At 40.7% G+C, this 24,563-nt stretch overlaps 1 protein-coding gene across 2 annotated transcripts in view; it reads right to left on the bottom strand.

Annotated features, from left to right (window-relative positions):
- dcaf5 (ddb1 and cul4 associated factor 5) overlaps window positions 1–24,202 on the bottom strand; it is a 159,990-nt gene extending 135,788 nt beyond the window's left edge. Inside the window, exons 1-2 of one of the 2 annotated variants that reach the window (XM_069918089.1) lie at window positions 23,935–24,202; window positions 820–963 (exon numbers count right to left, since the gene is read on the bottom strand). In XM_069918089.1, coding sequence (XP_069774190.1) covers window positions 820–963; window positions 23,935–24,148 — 358 coding nt within the window. In that variant the 5' untranslated portion in view covers window positions 24,149–24,202. The remainder of the gene's footprint in view (window positions 1–819; window positions 964–23,934) is intronic. The other variant, XM_069918090.1, reaches the window with a different exon arrangement.
- Between the last annotated feature and the right edge of the window lie 361 nt (window positions 24,203–24,563).

Genomic DNA, 24,563 nt, shown 5'->3' with positions numbered 1-24,563 from the left:
TAATCCGTCATTGAGTTTCTGCCATTTTCACCATATTGGGTGTACAGGCACATTTTATTTTTAAAAATATTATAAATAATTAACTTACAAAGACCCTGCACATAATCAAACAAGTTCAATAAAATGAGAGTGAAGAAAAATCATCTTAAAATTACTGTGACAAACATTTTCCATTCCATTACCAAAACTAAACAAGTTTAACATCTCAAAACACATTAATGAATATTTTTAATAATAAATATTTTTCTGCAAAAGAGTTAAGAATTTGTTCCAATATTTCATTCCAACATTTGTGTTTTTATGCTGACTTTTGTGTGTCAAAACCTGGGACAAGCACTTGTTCAATATTTAATTTAAACTCCAATGGGTCATTATCTTGCTTAACATGAGGCAGCTGCATGTTCTAACGAACAAGCTTCCTACACTTTGGTAAAAATCAAAATAAATATTTAACTAACTTAGATCGTGTGTGAAAATGGAGGCGCGTGCTTCACCTTGCTTTCAGACTAGATTAAGCACAAAATGGGTGGCATGCTTGGGACCAGACAGGGGTTTGAATCCCGTGCTGTCTGTAAGGAGTTTGTGTGTTCTCTCTGTGTTGGCGTGGGTTTTCTTTGGGGGCTCCTGTTTCCTTCCACCGCTCAAAAATATATCGGGGTGTAGGTTAATTGGGGGTAAATTAGGTGGCACAGATTTGTGGGCCAAAATGGCCTGTTACCATGAAGAATGTCTAAATTCACAAAAAAATTTTAGATGTAAGAAATGAACAATATTTGCAAATTTAAGTGATCATTCATTGTTATACACATTGCTACTTACCTCCAGAAAATAGATGGGTATTTGTACTGTCAAATGCCAAGCAAAAAATGTTGGATAGATGTTCACCTTTCAATTGGGTAGGCTTGGCTTTCGAATGAATGGCCTTATCAACATGCCATAACAATACACGGCGATCGTCTCCACCTGTCATAACAAATATTGCAAGTTAATCTTACTCTTTAGTCATAAAACTCTCCCATTTACTTTTTAATCACATTAAATAGGCAAGTTTGTTGATAGTGGAAACCACCTCCTGTCCTAACTTCTCTCTAGCACCCCATCCCTTCCCAGTGATCTCTCCCTTTACCTATCCCATCTCAACATTCTCCCCTGCTTCTTTCCCTCTTGATATACTTCACATTTTCCCTTTGAACTTTAGTCTCCATAAAGGTCTAAAAATCAAAGCGCTAACAGACCATTTTTAGCCATTAGCTATTCTGCTGAATTCCTCCAGCAATTGTTTCTCAGTAGAAAACAAAATGTTGGAATTAAGTCTCTTTTTAAAGTTCATTATCAGATTAAGGGCAGGGAAGACAGCAGCTTCCTTCACATCCATAAAACACTGCAGCACAGAAACAAGCCCCTTCGGCCCTTCTAGTCTGAGTTGAAGCATTTTTTTGCCTAGTCCCACCGACCTGCACCCAGACAATTCATCTCCCGCCCATGTACCTGTCCAAATTCTTCTTAAATGTTGAAATTGAGCCTACATTCACCATCTCAGCTGGCAGCTCGTTCCACACTCCCATCACTCTATATGAAAAAGTTTCCCCTCACGTTCCCCCTAAACCTTTCCCCTTTCACTCGACCCATGTCCTCTCATTCTTCTATGCTCCAGGGAATAAAGTCCTAACTTGGTTAACCTTTCCCTGTAACTCAGTTCCTGAAATCTGGGCAACATCCTAATAAATCTTCTCTGCACTCTTCCTCTTTCAATATTTTTATTAGTTTCATTGTATAAATGTTACATAGGCACATGAGAATAAAATAGAATATTAACAAATCGTATAGAATAATATAGTATTGAAACCCATGTTACATTTAAAAGTGGGGAAGACTGAACTATTTTACTTATCAACCCCACCCAACAGAGGCCATAGACCACTGCTGACAATTTTAAAAAGTAACCAATGGGATCATAAACCAGAAAATAGTTCATCTTACAAATTTTGAAAATAATTGAGAAATGAACCCCATGAAGAAACAAAATCAAGATTCATTTCAGTAGTGGAACATTATTTTTTTTTAACAAAGTCATCATATCAGACAACTATTGAGTGTGAGTGGGGGGGATGGCATCTTTCCATCTCATTAATACGGCCATTTGAGATGAGGGCAACGAAATGGAATTGTGAAACAGTCAATTTCAAACCTGTTGGCCCACTTATTCCACAAAGACTGAGAAGAGGAATTGGAGTCAAATTAATATTAAGAACTAAAGTCAAGGTATGAAATACCCCTTCCCAAAAATTGGAAAGAGAAGGACATAACCAGAACATATGATACAGTGTACCTTCTTCAGTTAGACATTTATCACATTTAGAAGAGAGACTAGAATAAAATTTAGCCAATTGGACTTTGGAATAGTGGGCCTGGTGTACTACCTTAAACTGTAATAATGAATGTCTAGCACAAAGAGAGGATGAATGCATTCACTTCCAAATAGAATTCCATGTAGTTTCAGAAAATAACTGTTGAAAATCCTGTTCCTATGATTTTTTAAAAAATTCTGTCCAGGGAATTATCCCTAGAATTGAGGCCAGATCCCACCCCTTTGAGGTTGGAAATGATCAATCATCCCTATCATATTAGGTTCTAGGTCTTCCAGAAGCTTCAAAATTAAAGAATTCAAAAAGCTCCTAACCTGTAAATAAGGAATGAAATGGTGTCTAGGCATTGTAAGGTTGGTGAATAATTGTTCAAAAGAGACAAAATTTTGGACAGTAAAAATATCTAAAAAGGATTGATACCTTAATTTGACCAATGTTAGAAACTGATATCTTGAACCAAATGCAAAATAAAATAACCTAAAATAGGGCTAATTAATATCTATGGTACCCAAAATGTTTCCTAAATTTAAAGTGGATTCTCAATGTATATCTAACAACAAAATTATCAGTTAGTTTGAAGGCTAGAAAAGGTAAATTGGGTGGCACGGACTCTCGTGAGCTGAAATGGCCTGTTACTGTACTGTATGTCTAAAATAAAATAGTTAGTTGGCAAAACTGCACACAATGCTCCAAATTTGGCCTCACTAATGTCTTGTACAACTTTACCAGAACAACCCAACTCCTGTTCTCAATACTTTGATTTATGAAGGCCAATATGCCAAAAGCTTTCTTTACAACCCTATCTACCTGTGACACCACTTTCAGGGAATTATGTATCTGTCCAAAGTCCCCTTGTTCTACCACACTCCCCAGCAGAAGTTGAAGATTTCACACCAGTCTGTTAACATGAGGAACAGCCGCTGCCTGTTTCCAGCAATGGTGAAACCACTGTGCTGCTCAGCACGAGGACAAGGCTAAAAGGTCTTCTGCAACAAACGTGCATTGCTGATGCAAATTCACAGAAGGTGAACAGCACAGCAATGTGAAGGAGAAAAGGTTCACCCCAGATTCCTGACACTGCAGTATAGAGCAATGCAGACAGCAGGCAGTACACATAATGCCACACACATTGGAGAGGGTAGGGGTTTGCACTGGGGTTTCTGCCACACCAGTGCTGTCAGCATTGCCTCTCTTTACATATATTGATGCAATAACTCCTTGCAGGGTCCAAGATATCTCAGATCAAGTTCAAGGCAATTTTAGGAGGGAGGGTAAGCAGCAAGATGTCATGGTCCACCTAGGGACCAATGGCATGGATAGGAAGGGTGAGGAGTTTCTGCAAAGGAGCATTCAATGAATTAGGCACTAAGTTGAAGTACAGAACCTCCAGGGTTGTGATCTCAGGATTGCTACCCATGCCGTGTGCTAGTGAGGTTAGGAGGATACTAGCTTAACATGTGACTAAAGACATGATGCAGTAGGGAGGGCTTCAGGTTTCTGGATCACTGGGCTCTCTTCCAGAGAAGATGGGACCTGTTCTGACAGGATTGTTTGCATCTGAACTTGAGGGGGACTAATATCCCTGCAGGAAGTTTTCCAAGTGCTGCTCCAGAGGGTTTAAGCTAGATTTGCAGGGGATGGTAACCAGAGTGCCAGAGTAGATAGAGTGAAGGAGGGAAAGGATTATGTGAAAATTGCATGAACTGCTAGAGGTCAACGGCAATAGAAAGTGGGGGATGAAAGAGAAAGGAGTGGCATTGCTTGTCAGAAAATATCTCAGCTGTGCTCAGGCAAGACAGAGCAGAGGGCTCGTCTACTAAGCCAAAAAGGGCGGAATGGGAAAGGTATAACCACACTCATGGGATTGTATTGTAGATCGCCCAATAGACCAGACAAGAATTGACGGAGGAGCAAATCTGTAGAGAGATAGCAGACAGCTACAGGAAACATAAGGTTCTGAGAGTAGGAAATTTAATTTTCCACATATTGACTGGGACTCCCATGCTGTAAAAGGGCTGGATGGCTTGGAGTTTGTGAAATGTGTTCAGGAAAGTTTTCTAAATCAATATATAGGTTTCAACTAGAGAAAGTGCAATACTAGATCTCCCATGATGTAACAAGACTGGACAAGTGACTGAAGTATGTGAAGGGAAATAGTTTGGGCCCGGTGATCATAATGTCTTAAGTTTCGAGTTAATTATGGAGAAGGATAGATCTGGGTCTCGGGTTGAGATTCTAAACTGAAAAAAGGCCAACTAAGGAACTGAGAAAGGATCTAAAATGCGTGGATAGGGACAAGTTGTTTTAGAGCAAGGATGTGCGAGGTCCCGATGGGTTTAAGCTAGATTTGCAGGGGGAGGGGAATCAGCATGTTAGAGCAGTTAGTGAGGAGGCGGAGGAGGATAAAGGTCATGCGGAGACTGCATGGATAGACAGAAATCAAATGTTTGTACATGATAGAAATTTTCTCAGGTTTGTCTATTTTCATGAGTCTTGTTAGAAAGGATGGCAAGCTTAGGGCATGGATTGGCATGTGGGATAACCACATTATTGCTATTAGTGAGACTTGGTTGCACAAGGGTCAGGACTGGCAGCTCAATGTTCCAGAGTTTCATGGCTTCAGACATGATAGAACAGGGAGGGATGAAAGAGGAAGGAGTGGCATTACTAGTCAGGAAAAATATCTCAGCTGTATGAAGTCACAACAGCTAGGAGGGTTTGTCTAGAGGTCAGGGAAGGTATGACCATACTGATAGAATTGTATTATAGACCGCCCAATAGACAGAGAGAATTGGAGGAGCTAATCTGTAGAGATAGCAGGAAAAAAGCAGAAAGCTGTGATAGTAGAACATTTTAACTTTCCAAATATTGACTGGGACTTCCAGACTGTGAAAGGGCTGTATGGTTTTAAGTTTGTAAAATATGTTCAGAAAAGTTTTCTTAATGAATATATAGAGGTACCAACAAGAGAGGATGCAATGCTTAATCTTTTATTAGGGAACCAGACAGGTCAGGGAATAAATGTGTGTGCAGGTAAACATTTTGGATCCAGTGGCCATAAGTGGCCTTCAAGTTTATTTTGGAAAAAGATAAGTCTGGCCCTCATGTTGGGATTCTAAATTGGAGGAAGGCAAATTCTGTGGAAATGAGAAAGGATTTAGGAAGAATGGATTAAGAAATATTGTTTTCTGGAAAAAGTGTGTTAAGTAAGTGGAAGGCCTTCAAAGATGAAATTTTGAGAGTACAATGTTTGCATGTTCCTGTCAGGATTCTTTCTTTTCTTCTTTGGCTTGGCTTCGCGGATGAAGATTTATGGAGGGGTAAAGTCCACGTCAGCTGCAGGCTAATTTGTGGCTGACAAGTCCGATGCGGGACAGACAGACACAGTTGCAAGGGAAAATTGGTTGGTTGGGGTTGGGTGTTGGGCTTTTCCTCCTTTGTCTTTTGTCAGTGAGGTGGGCTCTGCGGTCTTCTTCAAAGGAGGTTGCTGCCCGTCAAACTGTGAGGCGCCAAGATGCACGGTTTGAGGCGGTATCAGCCCATTGGCGGTGGTCAATGTGGCAGGCACCAAGAGATTTCTTTAGGCAGTCCTTGTACCTCTTCTTTGGTGCACCTCTGTCTCGGTGGCCAGTGGAGAGCTCGCCATATAACACGATCTTGGGAAGGCGATGGTCCTCCATTCTGGAGACGTGACCTACCCAGCGCAGTTTGATCTTCAGCAGCGTGGATTCGATGCTGTCGGCCTCTGCCATCTAGAGTACTTCGATGTTGGTGATGAAGTTGCTCCAATGAATGTTGAGGATGGAGCGGAGACAACGCTGGTGGAAGCGTTCTAGGAGCCGTAGGTGATGCCAGTAGAGGACCCATGATTCGGAGCCGAACAGGAGTGTGGGTATGACAACGGCTCTGTATATGCTAATCTTTGTGAGGTTTTTTAGTTGGTTGTTTTTCCAGACTCTTTTGTGTAGTCTGTCAAAGGAGCTATTTGCCTTGGCGAGTCTGTTGTCTATCTTGTTGTCGATCCGATGAAATGGTGCAGCCGAGATAGGTAAACTGATTGACCGTTTTGAGTTCAGTGTGCCCGATGGGGATGTGGGGGGGCTGGTAGTCATGGTGGGGAGCTGGCTGATGGAGGACCTCAGTTTTCTTCAGGCTGACTTCCAGGCCAAACATTAAAGGCAAGGTTAACAGGTATAGGGAACATTGGTTTTCAAGGGATATTGGCGATCTTGTTAAGAGGGAGGGTATAGCAAGTATAGGCAACAAGGAGGTAATGAGGTACTTGAAGAGTACAGAAAATGCAAGAAAATACTCAAGAAGGAAATCAGGAAGGCAAAAAGACTCAGTCATGCAGGAGATCATAAACAGCTCTTTTGGATCAGTATTTACTCAGGAAGCTGGCATAGTACACAAGGAAGAAAGGGGAACAAACAGAAATAACATGGAACATATGGAGCTTAAGGAGGTGGAAGTGCTTGCTGCCTTAGTGAATAAAGGTAGATAAATCCCCCAAACCTTGAGGGTCACTAGTGTAGAAATTTCTTGGAGGATAGATGAATGAGGGGAAATTTAATAGAAGTTTACAAGATTGAGGGGTATAGACAGAGTGGATGCAAGTAGGCTTTTCCACCGAGATTGGGTGAGATAAATATGAGGTCATAGTTTTAAGATGAAAGGGGAAAGGTTTAGGGGGACCATGAGGGGGAAGTTCTTCACTCAGAGAGTGGTGGGAGTGTGGAATGAGCTGCCATCTGATGTGGTGAATGCAGGCTTGATCTTGCGTTTTCAGAAAGATTGGATAGATTTGTGGATGGGAGAGGTCTGGAGGGTTATGGAGTGGGAACAGGCCAGTGGGTCTAGTGGTCAGCACAGATTAGAAGAACCAAATAGCCTGTTTTCTGTGCTGTAGCATTCTGTGGTAATGGGAGGTCTTTCAAAGGTAAAATTTTTGAGAGTACTGTTTGTATGTTCCTGCCAGGTTAGCAGGCATAGGGAACCTTGGTTTTTGAGGGATATTTGGGGTCTGGTTTAAAAGGAGAGGTGCATAACAGGTACAGGCAACCTAGAGCAAATAAAGAAAAACCTCAAGAAATAAATCAGGAGGCTAATACAACACGAGGTTACTTTGGCAGACAACGTGAAGGAAAATCCTAAGGTTTTGAGAAGAGCAGGAAAACAGAGGGATCTGGGAATACAAATACATAATTCCTTAAAAGTAGTATCTTAGGTGATAGGGTTGCAAAAAGAGCTTTTGGCTTATTCACCTTCAAACATTAATGTATTGAGTGTAGGTGTTGGGATGATAAAATTGTACAAGATGTTAGTGAGTCCAAATTTGGAGTATTGTGTGCAGTTTTGCTCACTTAACTACACAAAAAGATATCGATAAGATAGAAAAAGTCCAGAGAAGATTTACTGAAATGTTGCCCGGACTTCAGGAACTGAGTTACAGGGAAAGATAAACAGGTTAGGACTTTATTCTCTGGAGCGTAGAAGAGTGAGGGGAGATTTGATTGAGATTTAAAATTATGAGAGGTATAGACAGAGTGAATGTGAGTAGGTTTTTTCCACTTACATTGGGGGAGATAAATACAAGAGGTCATCATTTTAAGATTAAAGAGGAAAGGTTTAGGGGGAACATTAGGGGAAAGTTCTTCACTCAGAGAGTGGTGAGAGTGTGGAATGAGCTTCCATATGATGTGGTGAATGCGTGTTCCATCTGGAGTTTTAAAAATAGATTGGATAGCTACATGGATGGGAGGGGTCTAAAAGGTTAGAGAGTGGGAGCAGGTCAGTGCGATTAGCAGAGTGAAGTTCAGCACAGACTAGAAAGGCTGTATGTAGCACTCTATGGTTTGTGGGTTATGTCTGGTTGTGTGTATTTTATAGAGGACCGGATTTGTTGGGTTGTACAATAAACTTAAATTGCCCAGAAATCCCATAGCAAAAGCAAGCAGATACACCACACAATTTAGCTTTTTAAGTAATTGGTTCAAGGCAATACCTCTCCAAAAGCCAACTACTTCAAATTCTTAACCTCTTAAAATTGAAAAAATGATGAAAGAATATTCTTGAGCAGTCATCAAGATTGGACAAAGTTTCCTCGATAGTTATTCCTCTAAACCTAAATGATTTCTGCTACTTAAAAACTAAATCAAGAAGCAGGGATAGTACCATGTGCATCAGACTGGAACTCCCCACCCAGCAGCACTGCAGGCAAACCCATACTGACTGATACCCACCACACAGATTACACTCATTTGAGATGAACACTGAATTTAAAAAAAATTTAGACGTACAGCGCAATAACAGGTCATTTCGGCCTATGAGCCCTTATGCTGCCCAATTACACACAACTTACCGACACCCCAGTATGTTTCGAATGGTGGGAGGAAATCAGACCCCCCCGGGGAAAACCCACGCAGAAACAGGGAGAACATATAAACTCCTTAAAGACATCAGGATTCGAATCCCAGTCCCAATTGCTGGTGCTGTAACAGCGTTGCAGTAACCGCTACACTAACCGTGCCACCCAAGGAAATGGAGGTGACAATAAATGCTGACCTTCATAGTGATGTCCATATCCCTTGTGAATAAAAAGTATAAAAACAAAAAAATGACAACCAGATATATTCTGATCATAGCTCTTTATGATTCAGTTTTTTTTTTAAAAACATTATTGGCTGTTGAGCAGTTTGGGCTTACTTAAAAGGGTCTGGAATAAAAAGTGATAAATTAATGTATGTTCCCTTTTTCCAGCTCAAAATCTAACATCATTAATTTCTGAAAGAAGAAGAGTTTGTAACCTGATCAATCAATTTTTTTTGGGCAAGGTTCTTCGTAAATATTTTGTGGTCTTCTTCCCAGAAGATGGGGTGGAGAGGGGCAAGTCATACTTGAGAGTGTAAATGTTTGTTAGATAAACAGTAAAGAGAAAGTATTAAAGGCTTTAGTATCTTTACACACAGATGCAGAGTCCCAGATGAAATGCATCCCAAACTTTTGAGAATACTGATACTGGGATATAAAGGAGACTGCAGACGCTGGAATCTGAAGCCAAACACAATCTGTTGGATGAACTTTGCAGGTCAAGCAGCATTAGTGGAGAAAAAAAAATCATGGACAATTTGAACCATTTTGAGTCCTGATGAAGAATTTCAGTTCAGTGGAAAGATTTACCATTAACGTTAAAAGGATGTGTTAACTGTGTGAAAATGAATGTCTTTTCCCGTATTCAATATTTTTTTCAGTCTATTCCCAAAATATGAAAGCTTTGGTGAGGAAATTTTTATGGAAAGGAAAATTGGGGAGGGTGTTATTGCAGAAATTGACTTGGAAATATGCTTTAGGAGCACTGCAACTTCTGGTGACGAGGAGCACACGACCCTCGAGGCTAGTACCTGCCCTGTAGAGTCGCAACCCACCAGCTGGTACACTACAAAAATGGCTCTCTGAGCCAAACAAAAGTGCGCAATAGTGCATGCGCGAGGAGTCACACATGTGCAGTGCGCAATCAGAGGAGAAAGAGGACACCAGCAGGAGGGGAGCTCAGCAGAGGAGCGGGTTGTCACAGACCGAGCAGCTGAGAGACACCCGACACCAGGGCTCTCAGATGGAGGATAAGGAAGACAACAAAAGAGGGTGCAACGAAACAGACGTGGAAGACAGACGGAGGGGAGGAGTCATGTGATGGAGTAGTGGCAGGTAGGGTAAAACCAGCCCTCTCCAGAAAAGAAAAAGTCAAGAAAAGACAAAGTTCAATGAATATAAAATATAAGTAAAAGATAAATTTGCAGAGAAGAGAAAGAAGATGGCACCTAAGAAGGAAAAAGTAAAAACGGGGAAAACAAGAAGACATCGGGAAAGAAAGGAGAAGGCCTTACCTGCACGAAAGAACAGGGAGCCATGGTGGCGAAGAGCTTCCATTCTCAGAGTTTGATGTCGGCCCTGCGGAGTCGCAACCTCCCGACCGGTGGACTGCAAAAATGGCTCTCTAAGCAAACAAGAGAGCACAACTATGCATGCACGAGGAGTCGCACATGAGCAGTGTGCAATCTAAGGTAAAGGAAAATACCAACGGGAGGGGGGCTCAGTCGAAGAGCGGGCAATCACGGCATGACCAGTTGAGGGACGCCCGACAGCAGGGCTCTCAGCTGCATGATGAGGAAAGCAGCAGAAGAGAGAGTGAGGTACCAGGTGAGAAAGAAAGTCGATGGGGTGAACGGCAAGAGGAGCAGCAGCAGGAGGCTCAACAGATGAGCAGCTCAGAAGGAGAGGACCAACAGCAAGAGGCCAAGCAAGAGACCTAACAAAGTGAGACAAGCAACTCAGAAAAATCAGAAGAGCCACAGATACAAAGAGAAGACACAAACACAGGTACAGACAAAGAAGAGGAGGAAGAAGACCAAGATATTCACAGAGAAATAGAAAGTAAAACAGATGGACAGAATATAGATAAAGCTTTTTTTGAAGAACAAATAAGTGCTTTAAAAGAATGGCTGTCATTAGAATTTAGTGCAATTAAAAAAACGAAAAGAACAGAAGATAAAATGCAAAGATTAGAACTAGTCAAGACAGAAATAGGGAAAAGAGTAGAAAATGTGGAAGAACGAGAAATGGCTGTAGAAATGAAAGTAAACTACTTAAGAAGAAAATTGGAAGAAAGATTTAAAAAATTAAAGAGACACAAGAGTTGTTAGCTCAGAAAATTGATATGTTGGAAAATTATAGTAGGTGAAACAACAAAAATAGTGGGCCTAAAGGAAGATGAAGAAGGCAGAGATATGAAGGAATTTATAAAAGAATGGATCCCGAAGGTCCTGGGAATGACAGAAATGCAGAAAGAAATGGAAATAGAAAGGGCACACAGAACACTTGCCCCAAAACCACAGATACATCAAAAATCAAGATCCATTTTAGTAAAATTTTTGAGATATACGACAAGAGAAAATATACTGGAGCGAACAAGGAATAAAATTAGAGAAGACAATAAACCAATGGAATACAAGGGTCAAAAATTTTTTTTTTTTTTTTTTTTTTTTTAAATCCAGACATAAGTTCTGAACTCTTAAAGAAGAGGAAGAAGTTTAATACAGCAAAATCGATCCTATGTAAAAAAGGTTATAAATTTATGTTAAGACACCCAGCCGTGCTTAAAATATTTATCACTGGGGATCAAAACAGACTGTTCTCAGATCCAGAGGAAGCACAAGAATTTGCAGAATGCTTGCAGGACTGAAGGAGAGATGAAGAGATGTAATAAGAATGAAGAACGGCAATAAAGTATATATAAAGATGTAAAAACAATGTATATGAAAAGAGAAGGGAAGGAAGTAAGGGGGAAAAAAGGGAGAATTTTGTTATATGTGTAAAAAAAGTGTTTTCTGGGTGGGGGGAGAGAATAACCATCATTGCAAAATCAGTTGACGCTTGCAAGCAGGATCGCAATCCAAATGGAAAGGGGAGTTGTGGTTGCCAGGCAAGGGATAAGGGGAAACTCAGAGGGGTGGGGGGGGGGGTATTTGGGGTTAAGGTAATATTGGATGTGGGAGTTGGTAGAGTATTTTATGTTTTAAATGTGTTGTCATACATTGAGTTAAAAAGGAAAAACAGATGAAAATGGGGAAAAGGGGGATGGTGGTGGTGAGGAAGCAGAAAGGAGGTGTAAACAGGATATGAGGTGGCCATGTTGAACTATATGACTATAAACATTAATGGAATACATAATCAAAAGGAAGAGGCTATTAAATTTACTGAAAAAATAGACATGCATTTGTGCAGGAAATGCATCTAACTAAAGTGGAACATAAATTAAGGAGCGACTGGGTAGGGCAACGTAGCGGCAGCATCATATAATTCAAAAGCTAGAGGTGTAGCCATATTAATTAACAAAAATGTACCAATCAAAATAGAGGAGGAAATAATAGATCCAGCAGGGAGGTATGTAATGATAAAGTGTCAGATATATTCAGAATTTTGGAATTTGCTCAATATATATGCACCTAATGAAGAGGATGAAAAGTTTATGCAAGATATTTTTTTGAAGATTGTAGATACGCAGGGGAATATATTGATAGGAGGGGATTTTAACTTTAATTTGGATCCAATGTTGGATAAAACTGGACAAAAGACTAGCAAAAAGAATAAAGTGGCCAAATTTATGGTTAAATCAATGCAGGAAATGAAACTTACGGATATATGGAGGAGGCAGCACCCAAGAGAGAAGGAATACTCATATTATTCAAGTAGGCATAAAACAGATCATACTGATAGGTTTTTGTTGTCGGCCCATATTCAAAGGAGAGTTAGGAAATCGGAATATAAAGCTAGATTGTTATCTAATCACTCACCCCTGTTATTAGCAATAGAACTGGAGGACATCCCACCAAGAACATATAGATGAAGGTTAAACTCCATGCTACTTAAAAGGCAGGAATTTGGAGAGTTTATTGAACACCAAATTAAAACATATTTTGAAATAAATACAGAATCAGTGAAAGACAAATGTATATTATGGGATTCAATGAAAGCCTTCATTAGAGGGCAGATAATATGAAAGATGAAAAAGGACTACAATCGGGAAATAGAACAGTTGGAAAGGGAGATAGTAAGTTCAGAAAAGGAACTAGCAACAAGGGATGATATAACAAAAAGAGAATTGGCGGACAAAAAAATTAAATATTAAACATTACAAACCTACAAGGTGGAGAAGAACATAATGAAAATAAAGCAAAAGTATTAAGAACTGGAAAAAAAAACAAAATATTAGCCTGGTAACTTAAAACAGAACAAGCGAAAAGAACTGTATTGGCCTCAAGGAAAAAAGACAAACAAATTACATATAATCCAATCGAGATTAATGAGAACTTTAAGGAATTTTATGAACAATTATACCAAAAACAAGGGGAAAGATGATAAAATAAGACGAGTTTTTAGCTAAAATTGAACTGCCAAAATTGCAAGAAGAGGAACAAGACAAATTAGTAAAACAATTTGAAATAGAGGAAGTACAGGATATATTAAAAAAGCTACCGAACAATAAAACACCTGAAGAGGATGGATTCCCAATAGAATTCTATAAAACATTTAAAGAGTTATTAATTCTTCCTCTCCTGGAAATAATGAACCAGATAGAAGAAACACAAAACTTGCTAGATTCATGCAAGATAGCAATAATTACAGTAATACCAAAGACGGGGAAAGATCCACCAACACCAGCATCATATAGACCAATATCTCTACTTAATTCAGATTATAAGATAATAGCAAAATTATTAGCAAACAGATTGGCCGACTGTGTACCAAAAATAGTAAAACAAGATCAAACTGGATTTATCAAGAAAAGATGAACAGCGGATAATGTCTGTAAACTTATTAATCTAATTCACACAGTTCAAGGAAATAAGAAACCAACAGTGGCTGTTGCCTTAGATGCAGAAAAAGCCTTTGACAGAGTAGAGTGGAATTACTTATTTAAAGTATTACAGAAGTTCAATCTACCAGAAAAATGTATAAATTGGATTAAAGTATTGTATAATGGACCGTTGGCAAAGGTAGCAGTAAATGAATATGTATCAAACCAATTTAAATTAAGTAGGTCAACTTGACAGGGATGTCCATTATCCCCCTCATTGTTCGCTTTAGCAATAGAACCATTGGGAGAACTGATAAGAACAGAAAATAAAATGAAAGGGATAAAAATAAAGGAGTATAAAATCAGTTTATTTGCAGATGACATCATAGTATACTTAACAGAACCAGAAATATCAATAAAAGAACTACATAAGAAATTGGAGTATGGAGAAATATCAGGGTACAAGATCAACAAAAATAAAAGTGAACTGATGCCAATGAGTAACGCGGATGATATACAGAATTTAAAAAAGAATCACCATTTAAATGGCAAACACAAGCAATCCGATACCTAGGTATTAGGTTAGATAATAACAAGCCACCTGTACAAACTAAATTATCAGCCACTAATAAATAAAATGCAGGAAGACTTAGAACATTGGAAAGAATTACCGCTAATGTTGATAGGGAGGGTAAATTGCATTAAAATGAATGTCTTCCCAAAGATACAATACTTATTTCAATCGTTGCCAATTCCCTTAACAGAGAAATTCTATAATGAACTAAAGAGAATAATAAGGAAATTCTTGTGGAAAGGGGGGGAAAAAAACAGAGGATAGCCTTAGATAAATTAACAGAGAGGTACAAACAAGGTGGTTTGCCGTTTCCAGACTTTAAAAATTATTATAGAGCCGCACAATTAAGGTATTTATCAGATTTTTACCAGACAAGGGAAAAACCAGACTGGACTAAGATTGAACTAGATAAAATAGGGGAGAAGGTACCGGAACATATACTTTATAATTGGGATGAAAAGCTGGTGCAATATAAAAACTCACCAGTATTGCATCATTTACTTAAAATATGGAAGATGATCCACTTAGAAAGGAAAAAAATGAATTACCAAATACCAAAATTGTTATTGACACAAATCCCACTAATCCCTTTTACAATAGATAACCTTCCCTTTAGAGAATGGGAGAGAAAAGGAATCAAAAGAATAGAAAATTGTTTTTTGGGAAATAATTTATTAACATTTGAACAGTTGAAGTACAAATATGGAATAACTCATGGTACAATGTTTGCATATCATCAAATGAAAGCTTATTTAAAGGATAAATTGGGAAACCCACTGAGATTACCAGAGGGAAGCAGCTTTGAATATGTGATTACAGACACAATGATAATTAAAAGATTTATAGCGAACATGTACATTAAACTGCATGATAAGGAAAATGATGAAATAAGCTATAAACCTAAACAAAAGTGGGAAAAAGATTTAAACAAAGATAAAAAATGAAGCATGGGAAAAGTTATGTTCTGGAATTATGAAGAATACAATAAACACAAGGTTACGCATGATACAGTATAATTGGTTACACAAGGTATATATCACGTCTCAAAAGTTAAAAAAAAATGGGATCCATCAGATAAATGTTTTCGCTGTAGGAAGGTAATGGGAACAACAGTACATACAATTTGGGCATCTATGAAAGTGAAAATGTTTTGGGAAGATCTAAATATTAAATAAAATCACAAAAAATAACATACCAAAAAATCCAGAGATCTAAGTAATATAAGTAAGGAATTAGGCCTGAAATTGGATAAGGCACAAAAAAGATTTATTATGATAGCCTTAGCAGTAGCAGAAAAATGTATAATGTCAACTCGGGAATCAGAAGAGAGCCTGAAAATTCAACAATGGTACATAGAAATATATAAATGTATTCCATTGGAAAAAAAACCATTTAAAAAATAAAGTCACATTATTTGAACAAATTTGGGAACAGTACATGGAACATAACAGAGAGGGCTTGCCTCGGACCTCCACCCCCTAAAATGATAAGACGACAAAATAACTTGATCCAGTGTGTAAAAGTAGATGACACATTTTTCTTGTTTATTTTTCATTGTTTAATGTTTTTATTCAACATATACATATGTTGAATATTTATTGGTTTTGGAGGGGGGTGGGAAGGGAGGAGGGAGTGTAGGGGGGGGAAAAGAGGAGAAAATGCCACTGTGTATATTTAATGAGAAACATTTGTATATATTTTGGTTGATATGGATTACGGTGTGAAAAATAAAAAATTATAATAAAGACAGACGGAGGAAAGATCAACAAGACCACCACCGTCAAGAAGCACAACAGACGATCAGCCCAAGAGGAGAGGAACAACAAGAGGCCCGATAAAGAGATACAAGCAGCTCATCAGGAAAAACAGAAGAGACACAGACACAAGAGAAGACACAAGCACAAATACAGACACAGAAGAGGAAGAAGACCAAGATCTTCACAGAGAAATAGAAGGTAAAACTGATGGACAAAGAGAAATAAAAGGTAAAACTGATAAACAGAATATAGATAAAGTCTTTTTGAAGAACAAATGAGATCACTAAAAGAATGGTTATTAGAGTTTAATGCAATTAAAAGAAAAATGAAAAGAACAGAAGATAAAATGCAACGGTTAGAACTGGTAATGACAGAAATAGGGAAAAGAGTAGAGAATGTGGAAGAGCGGGAAACGGCTGTAGAAATGGAAGAAAGTGACAAAAAAAATTAGAGACACAAGAGTTGTTATCTCAGAAAATTGATACGTTGGAAAATTATAGTAGGCGAAACAACATAAAAATAGTGGGCCTGAAGGAGGGTGAAGAAGGCACAGAATGAAGGAATTTATAAAAGGATGGATCCCGAAGGTCCTGGGAATGCAGAAATGCAGGAAGAAGTGGAAATAGAAAGGGCACACAGAGCATTAGCTCCGAAACCACAGGCACATCAAAAACCAAGATACATCTTAGTAAAATTTTTGAGATACACGACGAGAGAAAATATACTGGAAAGGGCAAGGAATAAAATTAGAGAAGATAATAAACCATTGGAATACAAGGGTCAAAAAAATATTTTTTTTTTACCCAAAGATAAAAAATGAAGTATGGGAAAAGTTATGTTTTGGAACTATGAAGAATACAATAAACACAAGGTTACGCATGATACAGTATAATTAGTTACGCAGGGTATACATCACTCCTCAAAAATTTTTAAAAAATGGGATTCAACATTATCAGATAGATGTTTTCGCTGTAAAAAGGAAATGGGAACAACATTACATGCAACTTGGGCATGTACGAAAGTAAATACGTTTTGGAAAGAATTAAATCAGATATTAAATAAAATTACAAAAAATATCATACCAAAAAAAACAGATATTTCTTTTAAGTAACATAAGTAGAGAATTAGGCCTCAAATTGGATAAAGTGCAAAAGAATTCATTATGATGGCCTTAGCGATAGCAAAAAAATGTATAATGTCAACTTGGAAAATGGAAGCGAGCATGAGTTTACAGCAATGGTACATGGAAATTAATAAATGTATTCCATTGGAAAAAATAACAATTAAAAAAATAAAGTCACAATATTTGAACAAATTTGGGAACCATACATGGAACATATCAGAGGGCTTGCCTAAAATGAGAATGAAAATGATAAGAAGACAAAACGACTAGATTCAATGTGTAATAAATAGATGGTGCATTTTTCTTGTTAATTTTCCTTTGTGTGAAAATATTTTTTTATGGTTTTATTGTATTGTATATGTTGAGTATTTATGGGTATTGGAGGGGGGTGGGTAGAGGGGAGGGAGGGAAGGAGGGGGAAAATGGGGAGAAAAGACCACTGTGTAAATTTGTGAGATACGTTTATACATATTTTGGTTGATATGGTTCACAGTGTGAAAATTTTTTAAAAATAAATAAATATGACCACTCAATTTCAAACCTCATTACTACATTACCCTTTCTCTCTTCCATCCCTCACACCTTTTCTATTCGGGGACCTGCCAGTTTTTGCTTGTATGTGATGAACAGTCAAGGCTGGAAACATTGTTTACCCTTTACGTCCTCTGGATGCTGCGTCATCTGCTGAGTTTCTCTGCACATTTGTGGATTGCACTCAACCCCACAAAAAACTTACATTTAACAGCATTACAATCACTCAATCTCCATGATTCACATCAAGCATCAGTATTAATTAGAAATGTAATTGGATCAACTGCATAAATACAAATCAGGCTTGGCATTTTAAGGCAATCAATTCGCCTTAAATTCAAACCCTTTTCAACATTGTGAAGACTTGTTGAACTACTTAGAGTTCCAAAACTACGTCATCTGACATAAACCAGATTCAGATTTCTTGTCAGAGAATATACAACCCTGAAATTCTTTTTCCTGCGGGCGAGGCAGAATGATCAATTATTGGTCATGCAAAAAAAACTGTACTCAACATATATGTAAACAAACTGAGTGCAATACTGAGAGAATAAAAAAGTGCACGTCCTTAAATGAGTCTCTGATTGAGTTTGTCGTTGAGGAGTCTGATGGTGGAGGGGCAGCTTGTGGTAGCTATACCTCTTTCGTGATGGCTGCAGTGTTCCCTTTAAATGTACTTGATAGTGAGGAGGGTTTGCCTATGATGTCCTAGGCTGTGTCCACTACCTTCTGCAGGGTTTTCTGCTCAGGGGTATTGGTAACCCATACCAGACTGTGATGCAGCCAGTCAGCACACTTTCCACCACACACGTCAAAGTTTGCTAAGGTTTACAACATCAGACTACACGTCTGGAAACTCCTGAGGAAATTGAGGCTTTCTTTATGATGACATTCGTGTATTGGGTCCAATAAAGATCTTCCGAGATAGTAACTCCCAAGAACTTGCTCACTCTCTCCATCTCTGATCCAATGATCACTGGATTGTATACCTCTGGTTTTCCCTTCCTGAAGTCAACAATCAGATCCTTAGTTTTGCTGACATTGAGTGCAAGGTTATTGTTTGTGCACCATTCAGCCAGATTTTCAATCTCCCTCCTGAATGCTGACTTACCTTTCTTCTTACAACCCACTACCAAGGTATTGTCAGCAAATTTGTATATGGTGTTGTTGTCATACCCAGCCACACAGTCGTAGGTGTAAAATGAGTAGAGCAGGGGGCTAAGAACACAGCCCTGTGATGGTCCGGTACTGATGAAGATTGTGGAAGAGATGTTTTTACCAATCTTGACTGGTTGAGGAAATCAAATATCCAACTAGAGTTTGCCAATCAATTTTGAGAGGATGATGGTGTAGAATGCTGAACTACAGTTGATAAAGAGCATTCTGATGTTTGCATCTTTGCTGTCCAGGTGTTCCAGGGTTTTGCATAGAGCCAATTGGAACAGATCCTTGTCGCCGATATGCTTCAACTCCAGCCTTTCGTAACACTTCATCACTGTTGATAAGAGTTCCATTGGTCGATAGTCATTTCAGCAGGTTAGCGCACTCCTCTTTGGCACCGATACAATTGAGGCCTGTTTGGAACATGTAGGTACCACTCCCTGCTGGAGTGAGATGTTGAAGATATTCGTGAATACATTGGTAAGTTAATCAGCAGTTTATTCGAATATTCGGCTGGATAGTCCCTCTGGAGTGGATGCTTCCTTCAGATTCACTCTCATGAAGGCAACCCACAGGTCATCCTCAGAATCAGACAAGATGGAATCATCAGGAGATGTGAGGGTCCACAGACATTAATCTTTCTTGTTCATGTGGTGAAAATGGGCGTAGAAGGCATCAAGTTCATCTGGGAGTGAAGCTTTGCTGCCTGCTACTGCACCAGATTTGGTTTTAAGTAGGCTATGTCATTTAGGCCCTGCCACAGCTGCGGATATCCTTCATTGTTTCCATTTTCGAGCGGAAACTCCACTTTGCCGAAGAGATGGCTTTCCCTAGGTCGTACCTGCTCCTTCTATAATGAAGTGGATCTCCAGACTTAAATGACTGTGATCTGGCTTTCAGCAGATTCCAAGTTTCGTCATTCATCCAGGGCTTCGGGTTGGATAAATTTGGTGGGTACACACTCGTCCACAGTTGTTCTGATAAAGTGTGCGACAGCCCTGGTGTAATCATTCAGATCCTCAGCTGAGTCCTTGAACACCGCCCAATCCGCTGATTCACGGAAAGCCTGTAACCATTCTTCAGCCTCCTGTGACCACCTTCGAGCTGTCCTGATCTCTGGAACGTCTCAGCTGTATGATACCTGCTTGAATGACAGTCGATCCACTCTCATTAATGTTTATTATTTTCACCACTGGCATACAATAGCTGAAGATGCACCTCTGGCAAAACACACCACCAACAACTTGCCAACACATCTACAACAAAAGTGCCCAAATCCATGGCCTTCACTATCAAGAACGGCAAGGATGGCAGCACAGCAAAATTTCACCACTTCCAAATAATTTCCAATGCCAGCTTTGAAATAATCATTGACCCCTCATCTTTGCCGTGTCTTGACCCTAACTTAGTAGGAACACTTTTCTCAAGGACCAAGTCATTCAAGACAATGACTGATCACCTATTCAGAGGCAATGAAAAATGAACAATAAATCCCAGTTTGTTTATTATCATCCTACTGTACAACCAGACAAAACATTTCTCCATCAGACCTCACCAGTGAATTATTTCATTCATATAAAATGTTATGAATGATGGTGGGCAATTGAAATAACAAAACTGATATGCATTTTGCTAGATAAAGCATATCAGATGACACAAATTGCAATTTGAGTTGCAATTTAGCTGTCAGTTTATTTGAATAGGGAATTAACCCTTTATCTTTGAGATAATTTTTAATTTTAAAAAAAATTAAGACATAAGCACTGTAACTGGCCAATTCGGCCCTTCGAGATCGTGCTGCCCAATTTACACCCCTTAACCTACACCCTGGAATGTTTTTGAAGGATAAATTGACCTTTTATCTTTGGACAGCACAGTTCGTGTTGTGGTGAGCAATCAAATCTAGTGCTGTCTGTACTGGATTGCAGGTTAATTGGGTATAATTAAGTGGCACAGGCTCATGTGCCAGAAGGGTCTGCTACCATGCTCCATGTTAAAAATTATGCATCCGTTGGAAGTTTTACCTTCTTCCCCTTCTCTTATCCATCTTTAAATCTTTATGGATACAGTTGCAACATTGGGTTATGTCTTTGCCCTGTGCTTCTTGGCACAAATGGGCCTGGAGGATGAACTGCAGACATGTTAGTTTGACATCTGCTGGTTGGATACTGATAGATAAAATCAATCAAGATGCGTTTCACAAACATTTCTCGGACTAGTTGACCCTGTATTGAATGTGCCCAGAAGTATTGAACTGCACGTTTTACAAACATTTCTACGTCTGATTCCACCTGCATTGAATTCGCCCATCGTTATTGAATGAAGATCTACCGGGACCAATGCCTACAGAGGGTGCACAAAATCAGTGAACCGGTGCGGACTCGAAAGGCCAACATGGCCTGTTTCCGCTCCGTAAATGGTTATATGGTTAACGTTTTGAGCCTGAGCCCTTAGTCAAATTATGAGCTAGACAGGTAGTCACCTCAATAAAAAGGTGGGGTGAAAAGAGGAAAGGAAGGTGAAAGAGGAAACAAAAAGTATTGCAGCATTTTAGTCTGGGCCAAATGATTTAATCTGCCTTGTCCCTCTTTACCCCTCCCATCCATGTATCTGTCCAAATTTTTCTTGAAAGTTAAAATTGAGCCTGCATTCACTCCTTCACCAGCAGCTCGTTCCACACTCCCACCACTCTCTGTTAGAAGTTCCCCCTAAACTTCCCCTTTTAGCCTTAACCCATGCCCTCTGTTTGAGAAATCTAATGACCTACTCCTGTTTCAATACATTTGTATTGACACTGGTTTACCATTAGAATCTATACGAAAGAAAGCAATAACATCGCTATGAAATGCTAACTTAATATCAGGTTCTTTTGGAAATCTCTTATCCTTCTCACATCCTCCACATTATCCATCAGTTTTTGTTCTTGATACAAAATGAGTGTCTTAGCAGTGGCTATATTTTATTTATTTTCTATAATGGGACTACTCAAAGACAATGGAGGAAATTTATGCTTGGAGTAGTTCTAAATCATTCCTTTGTATCGATATTTACCAAGAAGGACATGGACATTGATAGAGAGAATAATGTGGAGAATAATCATTTGTGAGGACATTTTGAAATCAAGAAAGAGGCGTTTTTGAGAGCCACTGAGATGGATGAGGCACCTGGATTGGTGGGATATTATTGTAAGAGGCAAATGAAGTGATTGGTGGGGTCTTGACAGAGACCTTTGCATCCTCACTTGTGATAGGAGAGGTCCCAGAGCACTGGAGAGTTGCTGATGTTGTAAGAATGGATTAAAAAAAAATCCAGGAAATCCTGAGCCAGCAAGCCTCACATGATTGGTGAAAAACAACTAGAAAGGATATTTAGGAATCGTATTTATGGACATTTAGAAGGTCATGGTCAAATTCGGGACAGTCAACATAGCTTTGTGAGGGGCAGGTCACATCTTACAAATTTGACTGAGGTTTTGGGAAGGTGACAAAAATGGTAGACAAAGGTAGGGCTGTGGATGCCATCTACATGGTAAGGTAATGGTATATTCAAGATTCATTTTATTCATAATAAAGGTATTTATTATATGAAATTGCTTTTGCCTGCTGTAAGACAGGCAGATTTGCCTTTGGCAGAAATTGCCTGATGCGCCTCTTACAGTTAAGAGAGAGAGAAGCAAAAAAGCCCCCTAGAGTCACTGAGTATCAGTAGATTCATTTCTGCAGAGTCCAGTCCAAACCACTGGCAAACCGAGCTCCAGATCCAAACTTATGACATGGTCAGGAACCCCTCAGCACCTTAGGTGCCCCTTCACATCCCAGATCGGATACCCATAACCCCTTTAGCCAGTTTCAAACCATTCTCCAGCAGTCCACAGCCCAGGACAAGTCCCCCGACAGCAGTCTCAGGCAGCCCCCAGCCGGTGTAGGTTCCTCACCTTGAGCTGCCAGTAGTAGCTCGCCACATGCGTGGGTCTTTCAGAGCCCTCTCACTGGTCCACCACCGTGGTCACCATCTCTGATTCTCTCTCTCAGATGAGGGAGTGATCTCCCCATTTTCTGGTGCCCGTGCCAGTACTCTGCTCTTGGGAGCAGGCCCCATAACATCGGCTCCTTTAATGGGCCATTCAAACTCACGAGAGGCATTGATAGGGTGGTCAGTCAGAATCTTTTCCCCAGGGCAAATGTGTCACACACTAGAGGACGTGCATTTAAAGTGGGGGGGGGGGAGATGAAGTTTAAGGGCAAATATTTCAGAGAGTGGTAGGTGCCTGGAACTCGCTGCCAGGCACAGTGGTGGAAGCAGATCCAATAATGGCAATTAAGAGGGGTCTCGACAGAGACGCAAATATGAGGGGGTTGGAGATGCAAGCAGCAGGTTTTTCGGTGGTCATGGTCAGCACAAAGGGCCCATTCCTCTGCTGTGCAGACCCATGTTCAATTTTTAAAAAGCCTTTCATGACCTTTATGTCCCTGTCCTCAACTCCAGACCAACAACCTGACCGTTTCGTTCCTGAACCTTGCCTTCACTTAAAGCTGCAGACATTGCTCAGTCCAGACCCCCCCCCCCCCCCCCCGTTTTTGTGCAGTGGTGCCCGTCTGCTTCGGCTCCTTCACCCCTTCCCCCTTTTGGGATGCTGACCAAGTGGCTCCCCATCCACCTTCAACCTGTCCAGGCGGGAGCTGAGCCACTCCTGGGGTCGTTCAGGTGCAAGCGGGGTTTTCCAGTGCTGCCCCATGACTACAGGCTGGACAATACTGGAGAGAGTAGTTTCCCTCTTCTTGCAAGATACACAGCCGTGATTAAATTATAACCGTGGATGCAACCCGACACCCAAACACGAAATGAGAGGTGAGCATCTACCTCAAGATGAAGTGGGGACCCTCCTGGAATAGGAGGCAGCGGGTCAGTGAGGGAGGCTGGGCTCCGGCCTACGGCGCTTCCCCAGTCCGCGGCCTCGATTTCTGATGGCCCAGGGCGCGGGAGAGGAGAGGGGGGGGGCGCCCATTCCGCCGCGCTTCCCCTCCCCTCCCCACTCCCGGCCTCGGCCTGCCCGTAGACCCCTCGCTCACCGGACACCAGCAGCTCGCCGGCCCCGCCGCTGAACTCGATGGCGTTGACGCAGCCGAAGTGGCCGAGCAGGTCCTTCTTGAAGAGACTCTTGCAGGCCTGCAGGCGCTGGCGCTGGTAGCCCTGCTTGAGGAAGCGGTCGCCGCTCAGCGCCCGGCGGCCCAGGAAACGGAGCAGCGGCCCGGGCCCGGGCTGACAGCGGCCCAGCTCCCGCATCGCCCCCGTTGCCGCCTCGCCCCGCCGAAGTTGCGAGCGGACGCTGCCCCCACTTCAGCCCCAGCGTTGCCCAGCGCCCCCCCCCCCCCCCAACGACTCGCAGGAGGAACGCCGCCCGCTCGTGTGCAGCAGCCCGAGCTGTCAACTCGTGGGGGTGGGATTCAGCCCCGGAGACGGATCACATGCCACCGCGTCCCGCTGCCCTGCCTCTCCGCCGAGAACTGGGCATCCCTCTCCATCACCTCCGCACTCCTGCTGTCCATACACGGCATCGCGCGCAGCCCTGAGACCCCCTTTATCCCAAGGATAACCATGACTGCATGGAAACAGGCCATCTCGGCCCCTCGAGTCAGTACTGATCCATCACCCTCTGTCCATGCACCTACCCAACTTCTCCTTCAGTGACAAAATTGAC

Source organism: Narcine bancroftii, chromosome 2, assembly GCF_036971445.1.
Source record: "Narcine bancroftii isolate sNarBan1 chromosome 2, sNarBan1.hap1, whole genome shotgun sequence".
In the NCBI taxonomy this organism is placed as follows: Eukaryota; Metazoa; Chordata; class Chondrichthyes; order Torpediniformes; family Narcinidae; genus Narcine; species Narcine bancroftii.
The sequence above is the reverse complement of the archived record's forward strand: the minus strand, read 5'-3'. Positions and strand labels throughout refer to the sequence as shown.